Raw genomic sequence first — 16,625 nt, forward strand, 5'->3', positions numbered from 1 at the left:
CTCTTTTCAAATTTTATTTTCAGCCTCGTTAGCAACTCAAAGGAGTATAATAAGAACTTTAGGTCGAGGGCATGCTGAGGGTTTGCATCGCACCAGATTATAGTGTCATCGGCAAACTGAAGACTTATGATGCAACCCGATGCATTTGGCAATCCAATACCAGCAATGAGTTTGTTGTTCTTCCCTAGCGTGAGCATCTTTTGCAAAATATCAACCATCAGAATAAATAGAAGTGGAGATAAAAGGTCTCCTTGCTAGCTGAAAACTCTATCTCATATATTCCTTCGAAGCAATATTTATGCTCAATGATTTCATTATTGGATATGAAGGATTGTATTTTTACGGTCCAGATGAAATGATAGATTATTTGTGACCTTTGAAAAGTCTATTTTGGCCATGTCAATTCATAAATGTGTATCAACCACCATTCTTTGTGGAAATTGAGAAATTCCTTCTCCACAATTATCAGCTGAATTTGTCTATTATTGCATACTGCAAAATTGTAATTCCCGCAACTGATGACTCCAGGTACATTTTAGGCCATATTATTTGCAATCAGACAAACCATGAAATTAAGTCCACTGCCGTAGACACAAGGCACCTGGCACAAGTCTTCATCTAGCCAGGCGCCGTATGGAGTCTGGCATTTTCCAAGCAGGAGGGATCCTAGAAATTCTATAAATTGGCTGCTTTCCGAAGACTGTAATGAACACCAATCCGTAGCCAACGAACCCATGGCTTCGGCTTTCCTTCCGCTTATTCGCTTCCTGCTATTTTCTTTGCTTCTGTATTGCACTTCGTACGCCGTCCACGGAAAAGCAAGTGGCCACCATGCCGTTGGAACCAACACTTTGAACCCGGGAACTGCCTGCTCCAAACCCAAAGGTTAACACCCTCTTGACGCTAGCAGTTAATTGATTGGTTTTGGCTTTTTTCTCGTGACCCTTCAGTACTCTTGTCTTATAACAGTCCGGGCGAGCCTTCTTTTGCTCTGGAAAGCAAACTAAAGTCGAAGGAGTGCATGAAATAACCTTGCTATTAGATCATTTATATTGGTGATAATAATAAAGTATAGTTGAGGGCACGGGTAAGATTGTATATATCTGACCTTTTCACCTTGCGGTGGGGGTTACTGGGATGCTCTTTATGATAATAAATCATAGTTCATGCTGATATATCAAGGTCACTCTCTTAACCTCTCTCCGTGTTTTTTTGTGGGTTTGTATGATAACTTTTATTTATTTATTACGTTTTATAGTGACTACTCTATGACAGGAACAATTGTCTTTATCTATGTTTCTGTTGTTCAGTGGATTAAAATGATATTTAAATACAAATCTCCATGGTAGGTTAAAATAATATGTTTGATACTGCATGATTATGGCAAGATCTAAAATTTTTATATTACTTTAGGATTAAAAATTTATATTATTTAACTTGATTGTTGAACGTGCTAGTCTATCAAGTTATTTTATAAAGTTTTTGATGGCCCGATTCACTTGCAGACCAAGTCCAAGTCCAAAGATAGCACGGGTTTCCCCAATAGTAAAGATAATCGACAAATTACAAATATTATGGATAGGTATATTATTCATGAATTATAATATTAATAAGTATAGAACTGTCTCTCTGAATATATACAGGCAGTTATCTCCAAATTATGGTGTATGCCGGCATACATATGTTGCTGGGTATGTATGGACTACCAGTTGGAAGAACGAAAGAATCATCTTGATATCTTTGTTTTCTTTCTTTTTTTTTTTTTTTTTGGCCATCATCATCAAATTAAAATCCAAAGCATAAGAAAATTTGGGAATATCTCATTAAAATTCTTTGGCAATAATCACCACTAGACCCGCTCATTAAGCGGTCCAGGCTGAGCTCAGCCCCAAGTATGATTTAGCCTGGTCCAAGCCTGGCCTCACCTGGCCTTCCAGCCAATTTTCAGACCCAACCCAATAGCTTCAAGCTTCGAACCGAGACTTGGGATTTTTGGACTAGGTGAGATGCATGCCCATTAAGTTTGAGCCCACCAAAAAGGATCCAATCCTTTTTTTTCATTGAATAAAAATTGGAGAAAACAATAGAAAAAAGGCATTTTCATTTGTAAATTTGGTGGTTCTATTTTTGTGGCTTGGACATGCTTTTGGTGCTGGTGGTTGCAAGATCAACCTAAAAGAAAAGGGTGGAAGCATCGCCAATGAGATGAACGTCGGTGCCTCCAACAGGGAAGGCCTCCCCTGTCGTGGATCTTGAAATAGGACAACTCACCATTTCAGATGTAGGAGTTCTTTGTCAGTTTTACTTCCAAATGAACAAAGAAATCAATAGAGAACTCCCAAACATAAGTGGATTTTTTTTGTTGTTTTCTTATTTGTTGATTTTCGGATCCACGAGCTCTTTATTGATCTTGCTTCCAAATGAAGAAAGAAGGGGAAAAACAAGTGAAGAAGAGGCCAAATATTATTATTATTATTATTATTTGTGTGTGTGTGTGTAAATTTTGGGCTTGGGTTGGACGGATATAAATTTATTTAATGGGTAGACTCAAATTTCAAGTCTGACAGGGCCATTGGGCTTAAAATCCCGATCCAAACCCCTGCAAAGTACTTCGGGCTCGAGTGAGCCGTCCAGTATTTGAACAGGATAAATCACCACCGAGTTCATGAGATACCAACAGCTTGTCCCAAGCCCCGGTCAGAACTAATAATACCAATTGCCATTGGTGCTTCTTTTTCTTTCACTTATTTCCTTAACATCTTATTTCCAGGCTCAAACCGGACCTTGTTGGCCATATACCGCCGACACGGTCCCTGTTCACCAATCTCTAGCAAGAAGGCCCCAACCCTGGGTGAGATCCTGCGCCTAGACCAATTGCGCGTCAATTATCTCCAGCAAATGGCATCGCATGGCCCCAGAGGCACACAGGTACAAGAATCCCAGACAAGCATTCCGGCAAACCTTGGTAGTGCATTCGGGACTGCTGAATACGTCGTGACGGTGGGGTACGGCACACCCAAAAAAGACCAGACTGTGGATTTTGACACTGGAAGTGATGTCAGCTGGATCCAATGCCAACCATGCCCGGACTGCTACCCACAACAAGAAAATTACTTTGATCCCTCTCAATCTTCTTCCTATGCTTCCATCCCCTGCAGCTCTCCCCAATGCTCACTATCCTCACGTCATGGTTGCTTCAACTCTACCTGCATGTATGGCGTCATGTACGGTGATAGCTCCAAAACTGTAGGATACCTGAGCCGTGAAACACTGACACTATCTCCTTCCGAGATGGTCTCCAGCTTCATTTTTGGGTGCGGCCAAGCCAACGAAGGCTTCGTTGGAAAATTAGCTGGGTTAATGGGACTCGGTCGAGGCAAGCTCTCTTTAGTGTCCCAAACATCTCAGAAATTTGGCAGTGTATTCTCCTATTGCCTCCCACCTACAGCCGGCTCTACAGGCTACCTGACATTTGGCGAGCCTACGCCTTCTGCCAACATTTCATACACACCGATGCATACCGATACAAGCAGACCCACCTTCTACATCGTTAATTTGATGGCAATAAGTGTCTCAGGGCAGCAGCTGGCGATTCAGCCTTCAGTCTTTTCCTCTACTGTGTTTATCCTAGACTCAGGAACCGTGATCACCAGGCTACCTCCCTCGGCCTATCAAGTCCTGAGGTCTGCTTTCCAGAGCTCCATGATGAATTACCGAATGAGAGAGCCATCTGGAATACTTGACACTTGCTATGATGAGAATGCGAATGTGAAGCCAGCATCGGTTGCACTGCACTTCGAAGGGAATGTTACTTTGAACCTCGATGATTCAGGTATCCTCTTTGATAACTGCCTAGCTTTTGCTGGAAATAAGGAGGACAGCGATCTAGGCATCATCGGTAATGTGCAGCAGCGTACATTCGAGGTGGTTTATGATCTGGCAGCAGAGAAAATCGGGTTTCAGCCCAATGCCTGCAACTGATAAGAAATATTCCCCTGCCATAGTTTAGTAGGTACCCATGGAACAAAATGGAAGGGTGTTAGGTAGAAGTAATCCCCTGAAAGCCAAACATTAGTAGAACTCCTAGAATATTTTTCGAATATCAGTGAATCATGAGTCTTGGCTGTTAAGATACAATGAATAATTATGTACGACTGAAGCCACTAGAATCTGTGAGATGTCCCTCTGATAATGAAGGCTATTCAAGGGGACTGTGGCATTGCTTGCCTTGGTTTCACATGCCCCATAGGATGTCTTTGCAAAAGACATGAACACTACAAACAATGCTGCACATTTTGTATTTTCTGCTACACAAGTTCATCGAAACCGTTTAAAGCCAATATGCTTAAGCCCAAGACGAACATTCTTTTGAGAAGCTGTTTGGCTATCTTTGTAGGTTGGACTGAAAATCACATAGAATTCCTGATTTGGATCATCTATTTAAGTATATAGCTCTATACCAATCAAATATCATCCAATCCAAATCTTTTGAGAATTAAAAAAAAAGAAAAAGAAAAGAATCATCTCCTGCAACCTAAATGCTATGATCTGGATTGGATTTGGATAGATTCTTAAAAAATACAAGAAAAATAGATAAATAGACTCGGATTTTTATCTAAGTACCGTTGCATCGTTATCAGTACATAGAAAAGCAGCGGCTATTGCATCCCTTGGCTTCATGGATGCACCCAAATGATGATAATATAAGAAGACGTCACATAATTCAAACACATCCATTAGCATCTGAGTACAGGAGCTCACGAAGTTGCCAAGATACAATCTTTGTTATAATCAGTCTTTTCGGTAGTGTTTGGATGTCTTTATTCTAGATGAAATAAGAACTTATTCTATCTTCTTCCCCCAGACAGATGAAAAAGTGATGGTGAGCCATTCTGATTTAGCAATTCTAATCAACCTTCTCTTATTTCCGTCTATCGGGTTTAGCTATTCTATGGTGGACCATGAAATAATTTATTCTAGATCTTTAATGAAATAAGGACTGTATTAATTACGCTGCATTAATTGCTTATTCTAAGTAGAATAGCGAATTTTCAACCAAACAAAAATTTGAAATAATAAGAATAAATAGCTATTCTCTAGAAATTCGTATTTCTATTTCAGAAATAAAAAAAAAATATCCAAACACTATTCAAGAATCATCAAATTATCATGATTGACCCTGCAGCTATAGTTGAAATCACAAAGATGAATGATCCTGCCATTACCTAGTAAAATTAACAAAGCAACCATACAAGAATCCATGTTTATACACATTTCAAGCAGTTCTCCGCAGCATCCTTTTAAATCTCAATATTGTAGGCTTTGTAATCTGTGGATTACCTGTCAACATTCTGTGATATGATTACTTTTTTTCTTACATATCTAGTCCACTAGAGTAGAATAATTACGCCATATATTCAAGCTGCTTATTAATTGATAAATTTAGTAACAAGTAACAACCATTCTAATACATTGCTCTATACATTGCCATATCAAGAAGTCCATGGTGATATGAACATGATCCTTACTCCTAGTTTTTGTTGAGTCCAAAATAATTGATATTTGCATAATGTTTATTAACAAAGCGGTCGTTGATGGGCATAATTTGGACCTGTAAACCGAAGATGATGCCTCCTCTATGGTAACACTACTTATTACCCATTCAAACTTGACAAATTTTCATTAGCTCCAGTAACCAGACAGCTTAATAAACCTGCAACTGCATATTGAGAAATAGACGTCCTGAAAACTTCATTTTGGGTTAATCAATCTGCATTCTCTCTCACATGCAAGACACATTGTCATCGCATGTTTAACACCATCTCGTGTTCATACTTATCACTTAATGATGTTCATTTCATGTTTCCCACCACATTTTATATTTTGATTGCGCAGAATGCAATCATCACCATTATTTCCATAGACACAGGCTACAGTACCAAACTGAAGCCTCCGTTTGTAAGCCTGCAGTCAGACCCATTATTTCTCAATACATACCATTTAAAGTAATATAATCAAACCTAGAGTGTTCCCGAAATGAATCAAGACTGGTTACTAGATTTGCATGACATACTTCCAACATGAAAATAACATAAAGAGAATAAAATGTTTCAGGTGCTCTCAGGCATCCGTGAAACTTCAAAAACGAATAAGCTTAAGGCTAATAGTAATAGAACTAGAAAAGGTCTGACCTTCTGAAATTTTTATAACCTTTCGAGACCAAACATTTACCTCATGAACCAGAGAAAACTTGGATAAACCAAGGACGCTTGACTATAAATTTACCTTTCCGTCTTAGAAAGGAGCATCGTATGAAAAGCATGTCGTTGTAACCTCTCAGGAATACCAAATAAACAACAGGGACCATATCCTCAATTATTCTACTTTGATGGCAAAATGACAATTTGAAAACATTATCTTCCCATTGAATGAATTTTGGTCCATGATCTTCTGAATTCTTGTTCGCAAAATACACTTCAAGATATATAACTGCCTACAAAGCATTATTTGCAATAACTCTTGCTTGCAGCATATGGTTAAATGCATGTCAACTAGAAAACAAAATTTTTGCAAAATTAGCAGCAAACAGGGAATTCAGTGTCAAAGATTAAAAGACACCACCTTCTAAAGTCTATCCACCAACCTAGAAACGAAGGTAAGAAAAGAAGAACCAGGAGATACATGTCATTGAAGACTTCAAGCAATAACAAGATAATCACAAGAAGATGATAAAGAAGTCCTATCTCAATTCTACAATGCAACAAAATCAGCCAAAGCCGGTTAATAACATAACAACCTAGGGTTGGGCATTTACCAACCTTAATCTGAAATGAATAACCAGGCATGAAACCAAGCAGAATAGAAAACAGCTAAATTAATAACATTTGGAATTTTGGAACACTGGAACATCACAAAGATCTATGTATGCAAAAATAAAAATATAAAGACCTCCAGCGGTAGCTAATGAAGAAGGCCACAGAACATAGCAAAATAAAAGGTGAAACACACCACAAAATTGTCAAGCTCTATATGAGCTGACCGAATTTTTTTAACTTCCTAGGAAATACCAGGGCATATCGTCTAAATTTAGGTTAGTCAACCTCCTCCATCTTGCTGCCCTCTGCATCAGCATCCTCCAGAGAAGGCATGTCAGTATCTGCATCCACTGTCTCGTCCTCATCAATGCTAAGACCCAATTTCAGCATGCGGTGAATCCTGTTGCCAAAGGTGTTCGGGTCCTCAAGGCTGAAGCCAGAGGTGAGAAGAGCAGTCTCAAATAGCAGCAGCACAAGGTCCTTCACAGATTTGTCATTCTTGTCTGCATCTGCCCGCTTCCTCAACTCATCCATGATAGGGTTCTCTGGGTTAATCTCCATTGTCTTCTTGCTGGACATGTAGCCAGCCATGCTCGAGTCCCTCAGGGCTTGTGCCTTCATGATCCTCTCCATGTTGGCAGTCCAACCATACTCACCAGTGACCAGACAACAGGGAGAATCAACCACACGATCAGACACCACAACCTTCTCCACCTTGTCACCCAGCACTTCCTTGATGACTTTGCACAAGCCCTCAAATTTCTCTTTGAGGGCTTCCTTCTTCTTCTTTTCATCCTCACTCTCATCAAGCTTCAATCCCTCCTTCGTTGCAGACACCAACTTTTTCCCCTCAAACTCCTTAAGCTGACCCACAGCATACTCATCGATTGCATCTATCATGAAAAGAACCTCATAGCCCTTCTTCTTCAGCCTCTCCAGGAACGGGGAGTTCTCCACAGCCTTTTTGCTCTCACCACTAATGTAGTAAATTTCATTCTGGCCCTCCTTCATCCTTGTAACATAGTCCTTAAGGCTGGTCATCTCGTCACCACTCTTGGTAGAGTGGTACCTCAGCAATTCTGCAAGCTTTGCTCTGTTCTGAGAGTCCTCATGTATGCCGAGCTTGAGGTTCTTAGAGAATGCCTCGTAGAACTTGTTGTAGTCTTCCTTGTTTTCAGCAATCTCAAAGAACAATTCGATGCACTTCTTGACCAGGTTCTTTCGGATGACTTTAAGGATCTTGTTCTGCTGGAGCATCTCCCTAGAGATGTTCAGGGGAAGATCCTCAGAGTCCACAATTCCCTTAACAAAACTCAAATACTCAGGAACCAGTTCCTCACAGTTGTCCATGATGAAGACACGACGAACATAAAGCTTAATGTTGTTAGGCTTCTTCCTGGTATCAAAAAGATCAAAAGGAGCTCTTTTTGGCATGAAAAGGATGGCCTTGAACTCCAGCTGGCCCTCCACAGAGAAGTGCTTGACAGCCAAATGCTCCTCCCAGTCATTTGTTAGACTCTTATAGAAGGCAGCATACTCTTCCTTGGTGATCTCTTCAGCCTTCCTCATCCAGATTGGCTTTTGCTTGTTGACCAAAGACCACTCATGGGACACCTCCTTGATCTTCTTCTTCTTCCTTTCCTTCTCTTCTTTCTCTTCATCAACATCTTCCACCTTGCCTTCCTCAGCATCTTTCTTCTCCTCCTCATCCTCATCATCAGAAATTTCCTTCTCAGTTGTCTTCTCAGTCCACAGGGAGATGGGGTAGCTGATAAACTCAGAATGCTTCTTGATCAGATCTTTGAGGCGGCGCTCCTCAAGGTACTCCAACTGCAATGAAACCATGGCAAAGCATAACAGAAAAGTTATTTTCAACGGGAACTGCAATGAAACCATGGCAAAGCATAACAGAAAAGTTATTTTCAACGGGAAAAGGATAAGCACATATACATCGAGAAGAAAAAGGAACTTGAAAAGCCATATGTAGCCATGGTGACAAGGCAACAAAAAGCCCGAATCTACAAGAATAAAAAAGCTTAAAAAATTTCGATAAAAAAAAAAAAAAAGAAGAAGAAAAATTTTCTGTTGTCCATATCAAACTAAGTAAAACAATGAACAATGAACATTTGCACATCACATTAACTTCTAACAGGTCATAAAGTTGTACATGTTCTAGCAACATGATAAATAGAATAAAACTTATACCAACCAACAATGAAAAACAAAAAGGAGCATGCATGTAAGAGGTAGCTTTCAGATCCATATCACATAAACAGATAGCATACATAACTATACAGATCCGCTATAACCCCAACATGGCCCCCACCCAAAACAAAAAGAAAAAAAGACAACCATAATGACCATTATAACTTGTCAATGAGTTTATGGTGGAAAGTTAGTCACAGAAAACCTCAAACTATGATGCATCGTAATTTGATCCACGCTGTCAACCATAAATGTATGGCAAAAGGCTTGTTTCCAAGTGAAATTCGTGGCAATCATGAGCGGTAGCGGCTTTTTAATGGAAGAACCGCTGGCAAAATGGAATTTTTGGGAATAATCTTTGTTTCAAAATCATTTATTTTGATAAGAGCCTATTATAATTACAACAAAACCCTTAAAAAATTTCAGGCAATGACCATAAATTTCACTACCTGATCATCCTTGAGGAAAAGCGTGATCTTGGTGCCCCGTCCGAGATTCTCCCCAGAGGTATCCCTAGTCACGGTGAACGACCCACCGGCCTGCGACTCCCAAACGTATTGCTCATCATCATTGTGCTTCGTAGTCACAACCACCTTCTCGGCCACGAGGTACGCAGAGTAGAACCCCACACCGAACTGGCCAATCATACTGACATCGGCCCCGGCTGCGAGCGCCTCCATGAACTCCTTGGTGCCGGACCTGGCAATGGTACCGAGATTGTTGACCAGATCAGATTTGGTCATGCCAATACCGCTGTCAATGATGGAAAGAGTGCTGGAGGCCTTGTCGGGGATGATGTGGATGAAGAGCTCCGGCTGGGCATCGAGCTTGCTCTTGTCCGTGAGGCTCTCAAACCGGATCTTGTCCAAAGCCTGTTAGGGTCTCGGATCAGTAAGAAAGAATGAATCGAAAGAGAAAAATAAAGAGATCCAGGTTTAGAGATCGAGAGAGAAAGACTCACATCGGAGGCGTTGCTGATAAGCTCGCGGAGGAAGATCTCCTTGTTGGAGTAGAAGGTGTTGATGATGAGGCTGAGGAGCTGGTTGATCTCCGCCTGGAATGCGAAGGTCTCTGTCTCCGCCGCCATGGCGAAAGAGCTTGAGGAGAGAACGCTTGAGAGACCCCGCGGCGAGTGGACGAGAGGAGTTCGGGAGGTATCTAGGGTTTGCGAGGCGTGTGATTTATACAGGGGACGCAGGGGTGCTTCTAGATTGTTCCATAGGCTAGATGTCTCGTGTTTTGATTCTTCTTAGCCGTTGATCTCAAAGTAGGTATTCTGTTTTAGATTTGACTGGCCGGGCCTTTCAAGCTTTATCGGAATTTTTTATTAAGGAAAAAAAAAAAAAAAAAAAGCACTTTCTCGGATTCTACTTCGCGCCGGTCATCGCGACTAAGAGCTGCAAAGGAATCGAGTCAAACCGACCCAACTTGTCTCGACCCATTTAGAACGATTCGAACACTTTTATCGAAGACGCACGGGTTGGAGCCCTATCAAAAAAAACAACAAAAATCTATGGATTGGATCAGATTTAAAGATTAAAAAATTATTTTTATTCACCATTTCTGATAAAAAATACATCATTTTATCAGGTTATACCATATAACATAATTAATAAAAAGATAAATATTTAATACAGCTCAAATTTTTTTTTAAATTTTTTTTGACTCAAATATCCTTATCTAATGTTATAATATTCTGTTTCTTTTTCATAGGATACAATAGAATATCATAGGATACAAATAGAATATCATAATATTATCACGATATCTTTTTGATTTTTATAATATTTCGATAATTATTTATAGGATGCAACAAGATGTCATAGGATTGTAATATGATGCCATAATATTATAATGACATCCTGTTAGTTTTTATGACATCCCGATAATTATCTATAAGATGCAATATGACATCACGAGATTATAACAGAATATCATAATATTATTATAATATCCTGTTAATTTTTATGATATCCTGATAATGGTCTATAGGATGCAATAGGATGTCATAATATTATTATAATATCTTGTTAGTTTTTTTATAATATCTTGATAATTGTATATAGAACACAACAGGATGTTATAGGATTACAAAAGAATATCACAATATTATTATAACGTTCTGTTAGTATTTATGATATCCTATTAGTTTTTATGACATCTCAATAGAATGCAATAAGATATCATAAGATGTAACAAGGTATCGTACCATTATTATAATATCTTATTATTATTTATGGTATTCTAACTAGCAAAATAGAATAAAAGAAGGGAAAGAATATTTTGATCAAAAATAAAAGTTGAGCTATATTATATGCCTGCCTCCTTAAAAATTATGCTACATGGTCAAATCTGACGAAGTGGTATATTTTTTCTCTATTGAGAATGGTATATAAAGAATTTCTCAAAATTAAAATAACCCAATTCTAGATGTCTTGTATTTTTGGCTGCATATTTTGATTTATTTTTTATTGAAAAAGAGGCGTTAACCACCTATTTTTATTAATTAACTTAAAAAAATTATAGAGCAAAAATGTGACTATCTACGAAACTAAACAGCATACTAAGAGGGGAAAAAGAATAGACTCAGAATCTTCTGCTATAAAGTAAAGAGCTTTCAAACTTCACAACCAAACAAGAGACTTGTTTTGAAGCTATATAGCTTTTTTCAGCAGCGATAAACAAACTAGCTGATTTACCACCTTGTTGAAAACTTCAACAAGCTTGGTAGGATTTAGCAAAATGCAAGGTGCCCTCAAATGCACAAAAAAGAAGAAGGTTCAGGAACCTGACCTAGCCCGACCCAAAACTAAAATCATATAAACATCTTTCTCCATTACTCTAGATATCTTTTCCAATGCATTGAATAAACTCTTCTTTAGACCAATTCCTCTTTTCATATTAACAACTATATCTCTTCTCAACTAGTGTCATTTAATTAAATGAAACATTTATATTTCATATTTTTGTTTTGATGGATTTTTATTTATAATACTGTCATGTATATTAATAAATTAAAATTTATAGCTTGCAATCTTATGAATAATTAATTACCTAGATAAAATTAAAAAATTTTTAGTGCAAATTCAAGTTTAATTTGGTTCTTGATAGTTTGTTTAATTTTTTTAATTATTTATTATGTTTTTTAAGTTTAAAAAAAATATTTTCTAACTCGATGTCGGCCAAAATCCAAACATTTTGTGTTAAGTCCCTTAATAATTGACTTCATCCCAAACTTTTCTAAGATTCATATGGGGCTCAAAATTTGATCAATAAGAAATCATGGACTTTGTGGGAGCTTTGGATCGCATGCTAATTAGCTTGAATACACATTTCTTTTCATACATATTTCTTTTCACTAAGTGAGAGCTTTAGATGGCATGCTAACTAGCTTGAATGCACTTTTTTTTTTTATTGAGAAGAGCTATATGTTTGTCTTACACCCTTTCTATTGAGCTGTTCAGCATTCCTTTGAAAACCGATCTAGTTATTTCCTTGTATATGCTTTGTATAAAAGACCTCATGAATCTTCCTTCTTTGATGAATTGGTTAGGTTAAGAAATGAGTTCAGAGGGCCTAAGTTGATTGGGAGCAATTTTAATATTCTAAGACATGCCATGAAAGAAGAGGGAAAGGCCAATACATTGGAGACAACCATTCATTCATTGAGTTAATTGCCTTTTTGGATTTGATTAATCTTGATTTAAAGTGGAGAGACTTTACTTGGAGCAATGGAAGAGAGCACCCATCTCTAGCTAGACTTGATCAGCTCTTGCAATCTTAGGAATGGGAGGACTAGTTTCCAGCCTCTTTTCAAAAAGCTTTGTCTAGCGTTCCTTCTAATCACATACATGTAGCCTCCAAATGTAACTGTAATTTTCATAGGCCCTCCATCTTTAGTTTTGAGTCTTGATGGACCATGGAACCTGATCTAGATGACATTGTTCTTCATAAATGGAAGAAGATTCGAGTGTATCATAATAAAGTTGCAAAATGGTTCAAGAATTTGAGATCCTTGAAATCAGCCCTCCATGGTTAAACTTCTTATAGAAGAATCATGAATAAGGAATTAAAAAAAAAAACTACTTGTTGGCCCTATAACTGATTTTGATTAGAATAAAATATTTAAGTATATAATTGATACTAACGAATTGTTTAAGTACTTAAAGAGAGATTTTAGGAAGCTAGAGCCATATATTTCAAAGAATCCTATGCTATCCATCTTGAAAATTCAAAGAAGTAAGGTTCAAAGAGGTCACACTATAAAAATTTAAGAAAAAAAAGCTTAAAGTCGACTTTGTAAGATTTCAAGTCGACTTTGACATACTAGCATCATATGACACAGATCTTGAGTCAATTCTTGAAAAGCTCAAATCAATTCTCTCAAAAAAGACACACGACAGATTTTTTCAATGCAGATCATGAGTAAATCCCTGAATTCTTCGAGTCGACTCGAAGAATTCTTGACTCGACTCTATATCTACTCGAATCGACTCCACTGTGGCTAACAACTCTACAGTTAGTCTTTCAGAAGCTATAGATTTACACAAAACACCTTCAATGACTAGTTTTCAACTTTCAATGGCTGAAAACTCATTTTTGGACATTCTAGTAAGAATTTATGGGTACCAAAGACTTTAATAAAGTGAGAGACCCAGAAAGAACATAAGAGCACACTAGAGAATAAGAGAGAAATGAATTGCAAGGCCAAAAATTTTACGTAAGCAATTAGTGAGCATTCAAGAAGAAAAGTCACATTCCAACCACCTACTTCTTATGTATCCAAGTGTCTTTCAAAAGAAAAAAGAGCACATCAATTGCAAAGCTTCTCACCTCTTCAGCTCGGGCTTCAATGACTTTATTATTTGCTCATTAAGGAGCTTATTGTTTGAGCTTTAAATGATATTCTATTTTCTGCTGTTTACAAGTTTCAGTTAGGATTGACACTTAAAGATAGGCTCATCCAAGCCTTCAATTAAATTATGTATAAGCCTAGGAGTGAGATGGGAATGGTTTTGGTTAGTGTGTCTAAGAAAAATCAACTTGATTTAATTATGATCTCAATAAAATAATTGGACTGTAATCTTGGTGTTTGTAGTTGAAATTCATAAGAGATTGCTTAAGGAGTGGATATAGATGTTATGCTTAACACTGAAGTACGATAAAATTTAATTTTTATATGTGACTTTAATTTTTTTATTTTATTTTATTTATTGTTTTATATCTCTACACATTCTTTCATTGTTTCTACTATATCTTCACATAGTTCACTTGAATTATGCACATATCTGTTTTAAGTTGGAAAAATTTTTTAAAAAATCCAATTCACCAAACCCTCCCCCCCTTCTCTTGGGTTAGTCTTATTGGGCAACACTACTCCACAATGAAGAGTTGCTAAACAGAAAAAAAAAAAAGGAATTGGCAAATCTTAGCTCCCCAAAATTGGACACAAGAAAAATTCTCAAATCCTCTCTTGTAGAGTTGTATGTTAAGAAGAGCTGTATTGGCATCAGTGCTCTAAAGTCAAGTGGCTTAAGGAGAGAGACAGGAACACATCCTATTTCTATAAAGTGGCCTTGGGCAGAAAGAGAAGGTCCTTTATTGGATCCTTGATGGATGGTGGGGTGAAACTCAATTATCAGAAGAAACTTTTATTGGATTCTTCATGATTTCTTTAAAAATCTTTTTGAAAACCCTTCACCTCTCCTCTCTCTATCAGGTGGCTTGATTTGTAAGAAGATATAGTCTATGATCTTGGTACTCTAGATGAGATGTTCAGCCTTTAAGACATTAAGAAACCATTGTTCTCTTTGGGTCTCGAAGGTGCTACAACCCAATGAGTTAACCTTCTCATTCTTTCAGAAATATTGGAACCGATCTCATAGGATGATTTGCTAGCCCTGCTAGAGGATTTCTATAAAAGTAATTTTGATGTGTCCAGACTTAATTATGTTTCCACTCTCTCATTCCGAAAAAGGAAGGCATACTCACTACTAAGGATTTGTGGCCAATCAATTTGTTGAACAGAATTTATAAAATCATCTCGAAAATCTTTGCCAATAGGTCAAGTTACCTCCACGTTCCGGTTAATGATTCTCTATCAACTTTTATTAAGGCATGAGTGATCTTGGAGAGTTTTCTTTCATCCCATGAGATGCTTGTCTATTGTAAGAGATCTAGATATCGTAGAATTCTTTGTAAGCTTGATTTTGAGAGAGCCTCTGCATGGTGAACTGGGACTTTTCTTTCAAGCTATACTACATGTGAGGCACTTCCCACCTAAATGGAATTTTTGGATTTGATCTCTCATTACCTCCGCTTCTATTGCTATCCTGGTAATTTGGTCCCCTGTTAAATGGATCAAATATATATAAGCAAAGGTTGCAACAAGATGATCCCCTCTCTCTTGCTTTTTTCATTTTTGTCGTTGATGTGTCGTGCAAAGTACTCAACAAAACTGGTTTGCTTAGACTCATCGACAGCATAGGAAATAACCCAATATTTAGTGGCATTGGGACCTTGCGCTTTGCAGATGATGCCCTCTTTTTTTGTGCTAAAAAGCGAGATAGTCTCCTAATTGCTAAAGTTGCTCTTTTTTTATTGCCTTTAAGTAAGCTTGAGGTCTCAAAATTAACTTTCACAAAAGCATGGTTCTCTGTGCATCAGTATGGATGGAGATGAAGCTTTTGGCCTTGCTAGCTTGATGAATTACAAGGCAGGTACCCTTCCTTAATTTCACTTACATTGGTTTACCTCTCAAAGATAGAAGACTTTCTAAAGTGTGTTGGATGCTGCTTTTAGAGAATATTGACACTACACTTGCATCTTAGAAAGGGAAACTTCTTTCACATTTTGCTGTTTTCCCATCCTAAATTGTCACCTATTGTGATGAGCCTTTTATTTTTGGAAATTGTTGAACTTTGGACTTTGGCTTGTTGGCCAATTCCCACAAGGTTTCTTAAAATCAGCATGATTTATGATTTGCACCGAAAATCTTATTTATATAATTTGCATGATTTAAGTATATGCAAGAGCATGGTTAATTTATATTTGATTGTACAGTTATCATGAAATATTTTATTTTCTAACGATAATCATCTTAATCATCTTCTTTAAATGATTTATTGATACATATACAAATTTATGCTTGATTCGGTAAGAAAGTATAGGTTGTACTTACTGAGCCAGCATAGTTTATTTCTCTTTTATTTTTCTTTTTTCAAAGGAAAAGGATCATTAGAGATAAATAATGGTTCGGACTTTGGCAATCATGCTAGTAAGATGATTTTATAGCTGAATTTTGGTTCTTTGATGGATTATAAATTATAATTAATGATATTTCAAATTCAAGGTTATGAGTTTTGATTGATAAATTTTGATTTAGTCGCTATGAACCGATATTTATTTAATTATTCAATGATGATAGATTTAATTTTGATTTTATTCAAAATTATGATTATTGATATTGTATTATTATGAGCTGCACCTTTTGCATATTTAGAGAACATAATCAAATTATGTTTCAGATTTAGAACATAATATTTTGACTCATTTTTTTTATCCATGATTATGTATGCTCTTCATGAACGTACTGATTGGACCCTT

At 37.3% G+C, this 16,625-nt stretch overlaps 2 protein-coding genes across 2 annotated transcripts; one reads left to right on the plus strand and one right to left on the minus strand.

The window, feature by feature from the left end:
• Window positions 1-706: 706 nt before the first annotated feature.
• On the plus strand, window positions 707-4,159 carry LOC105039030 (aspartyl protease family protein At5g10770-like). Its single transcript, XM_010915001.3, has 2 exons — window positions 707-885; window positions 2,771-4,159. Exons 1-2 carry the CDS (start codon window positions 735-737, stop codon window positions 3,979-3,981), a joined length of 1,362 nt encoding a protein of 453 aa, XP_010913303.3. The 5' UTR covers window positions 707-734; the 3' UTR covers window positions 3,982-4,159.
• Window positions 4,160-6,856: 2,697 nt separating this feature from the next.
• On the minus strand, window positions 6,857-10,198 carry LOC105038974 (heat shock protein 81-1). Its single transcript, XM_010914921.4, has 3 exons — window positions 9,982-10,198; window positions 9,470-9,892; window positions 6,857-8,645 (listed from the first exon to the last, which is right to left on the minus strand). Exons 1-3 carry the CDS (start codon window positions 10,105-10,107, stop codon window positions 7,092-7,094), a joined length of 2,103 nt encoding a protein of 700 aa, XP_010913223.1. The 5' UTR covers window positions 10,108-10,198; the 3' UTR covers window positions 6,857-7,091.
• Between the last annotated feature and the right edge of the window lie 6,427 nt (window positions 10,199-16,625).

Source organism: Elaeis guineensis, chromosome 1 (genome assembly GCF_000442705.2).
Source record: "Elaeis guineensis isolate ETL-2024a chromosome 1, EG11, whole genome shotgun sequence".
In the NCBI taxonomy this organism is placed as follows: Eukaryota; Viridiplantae; Streptophyta; class Magnoliopsida; order Arecales; family Arecaceae; genus Elaeis; species Elaeis guineensis.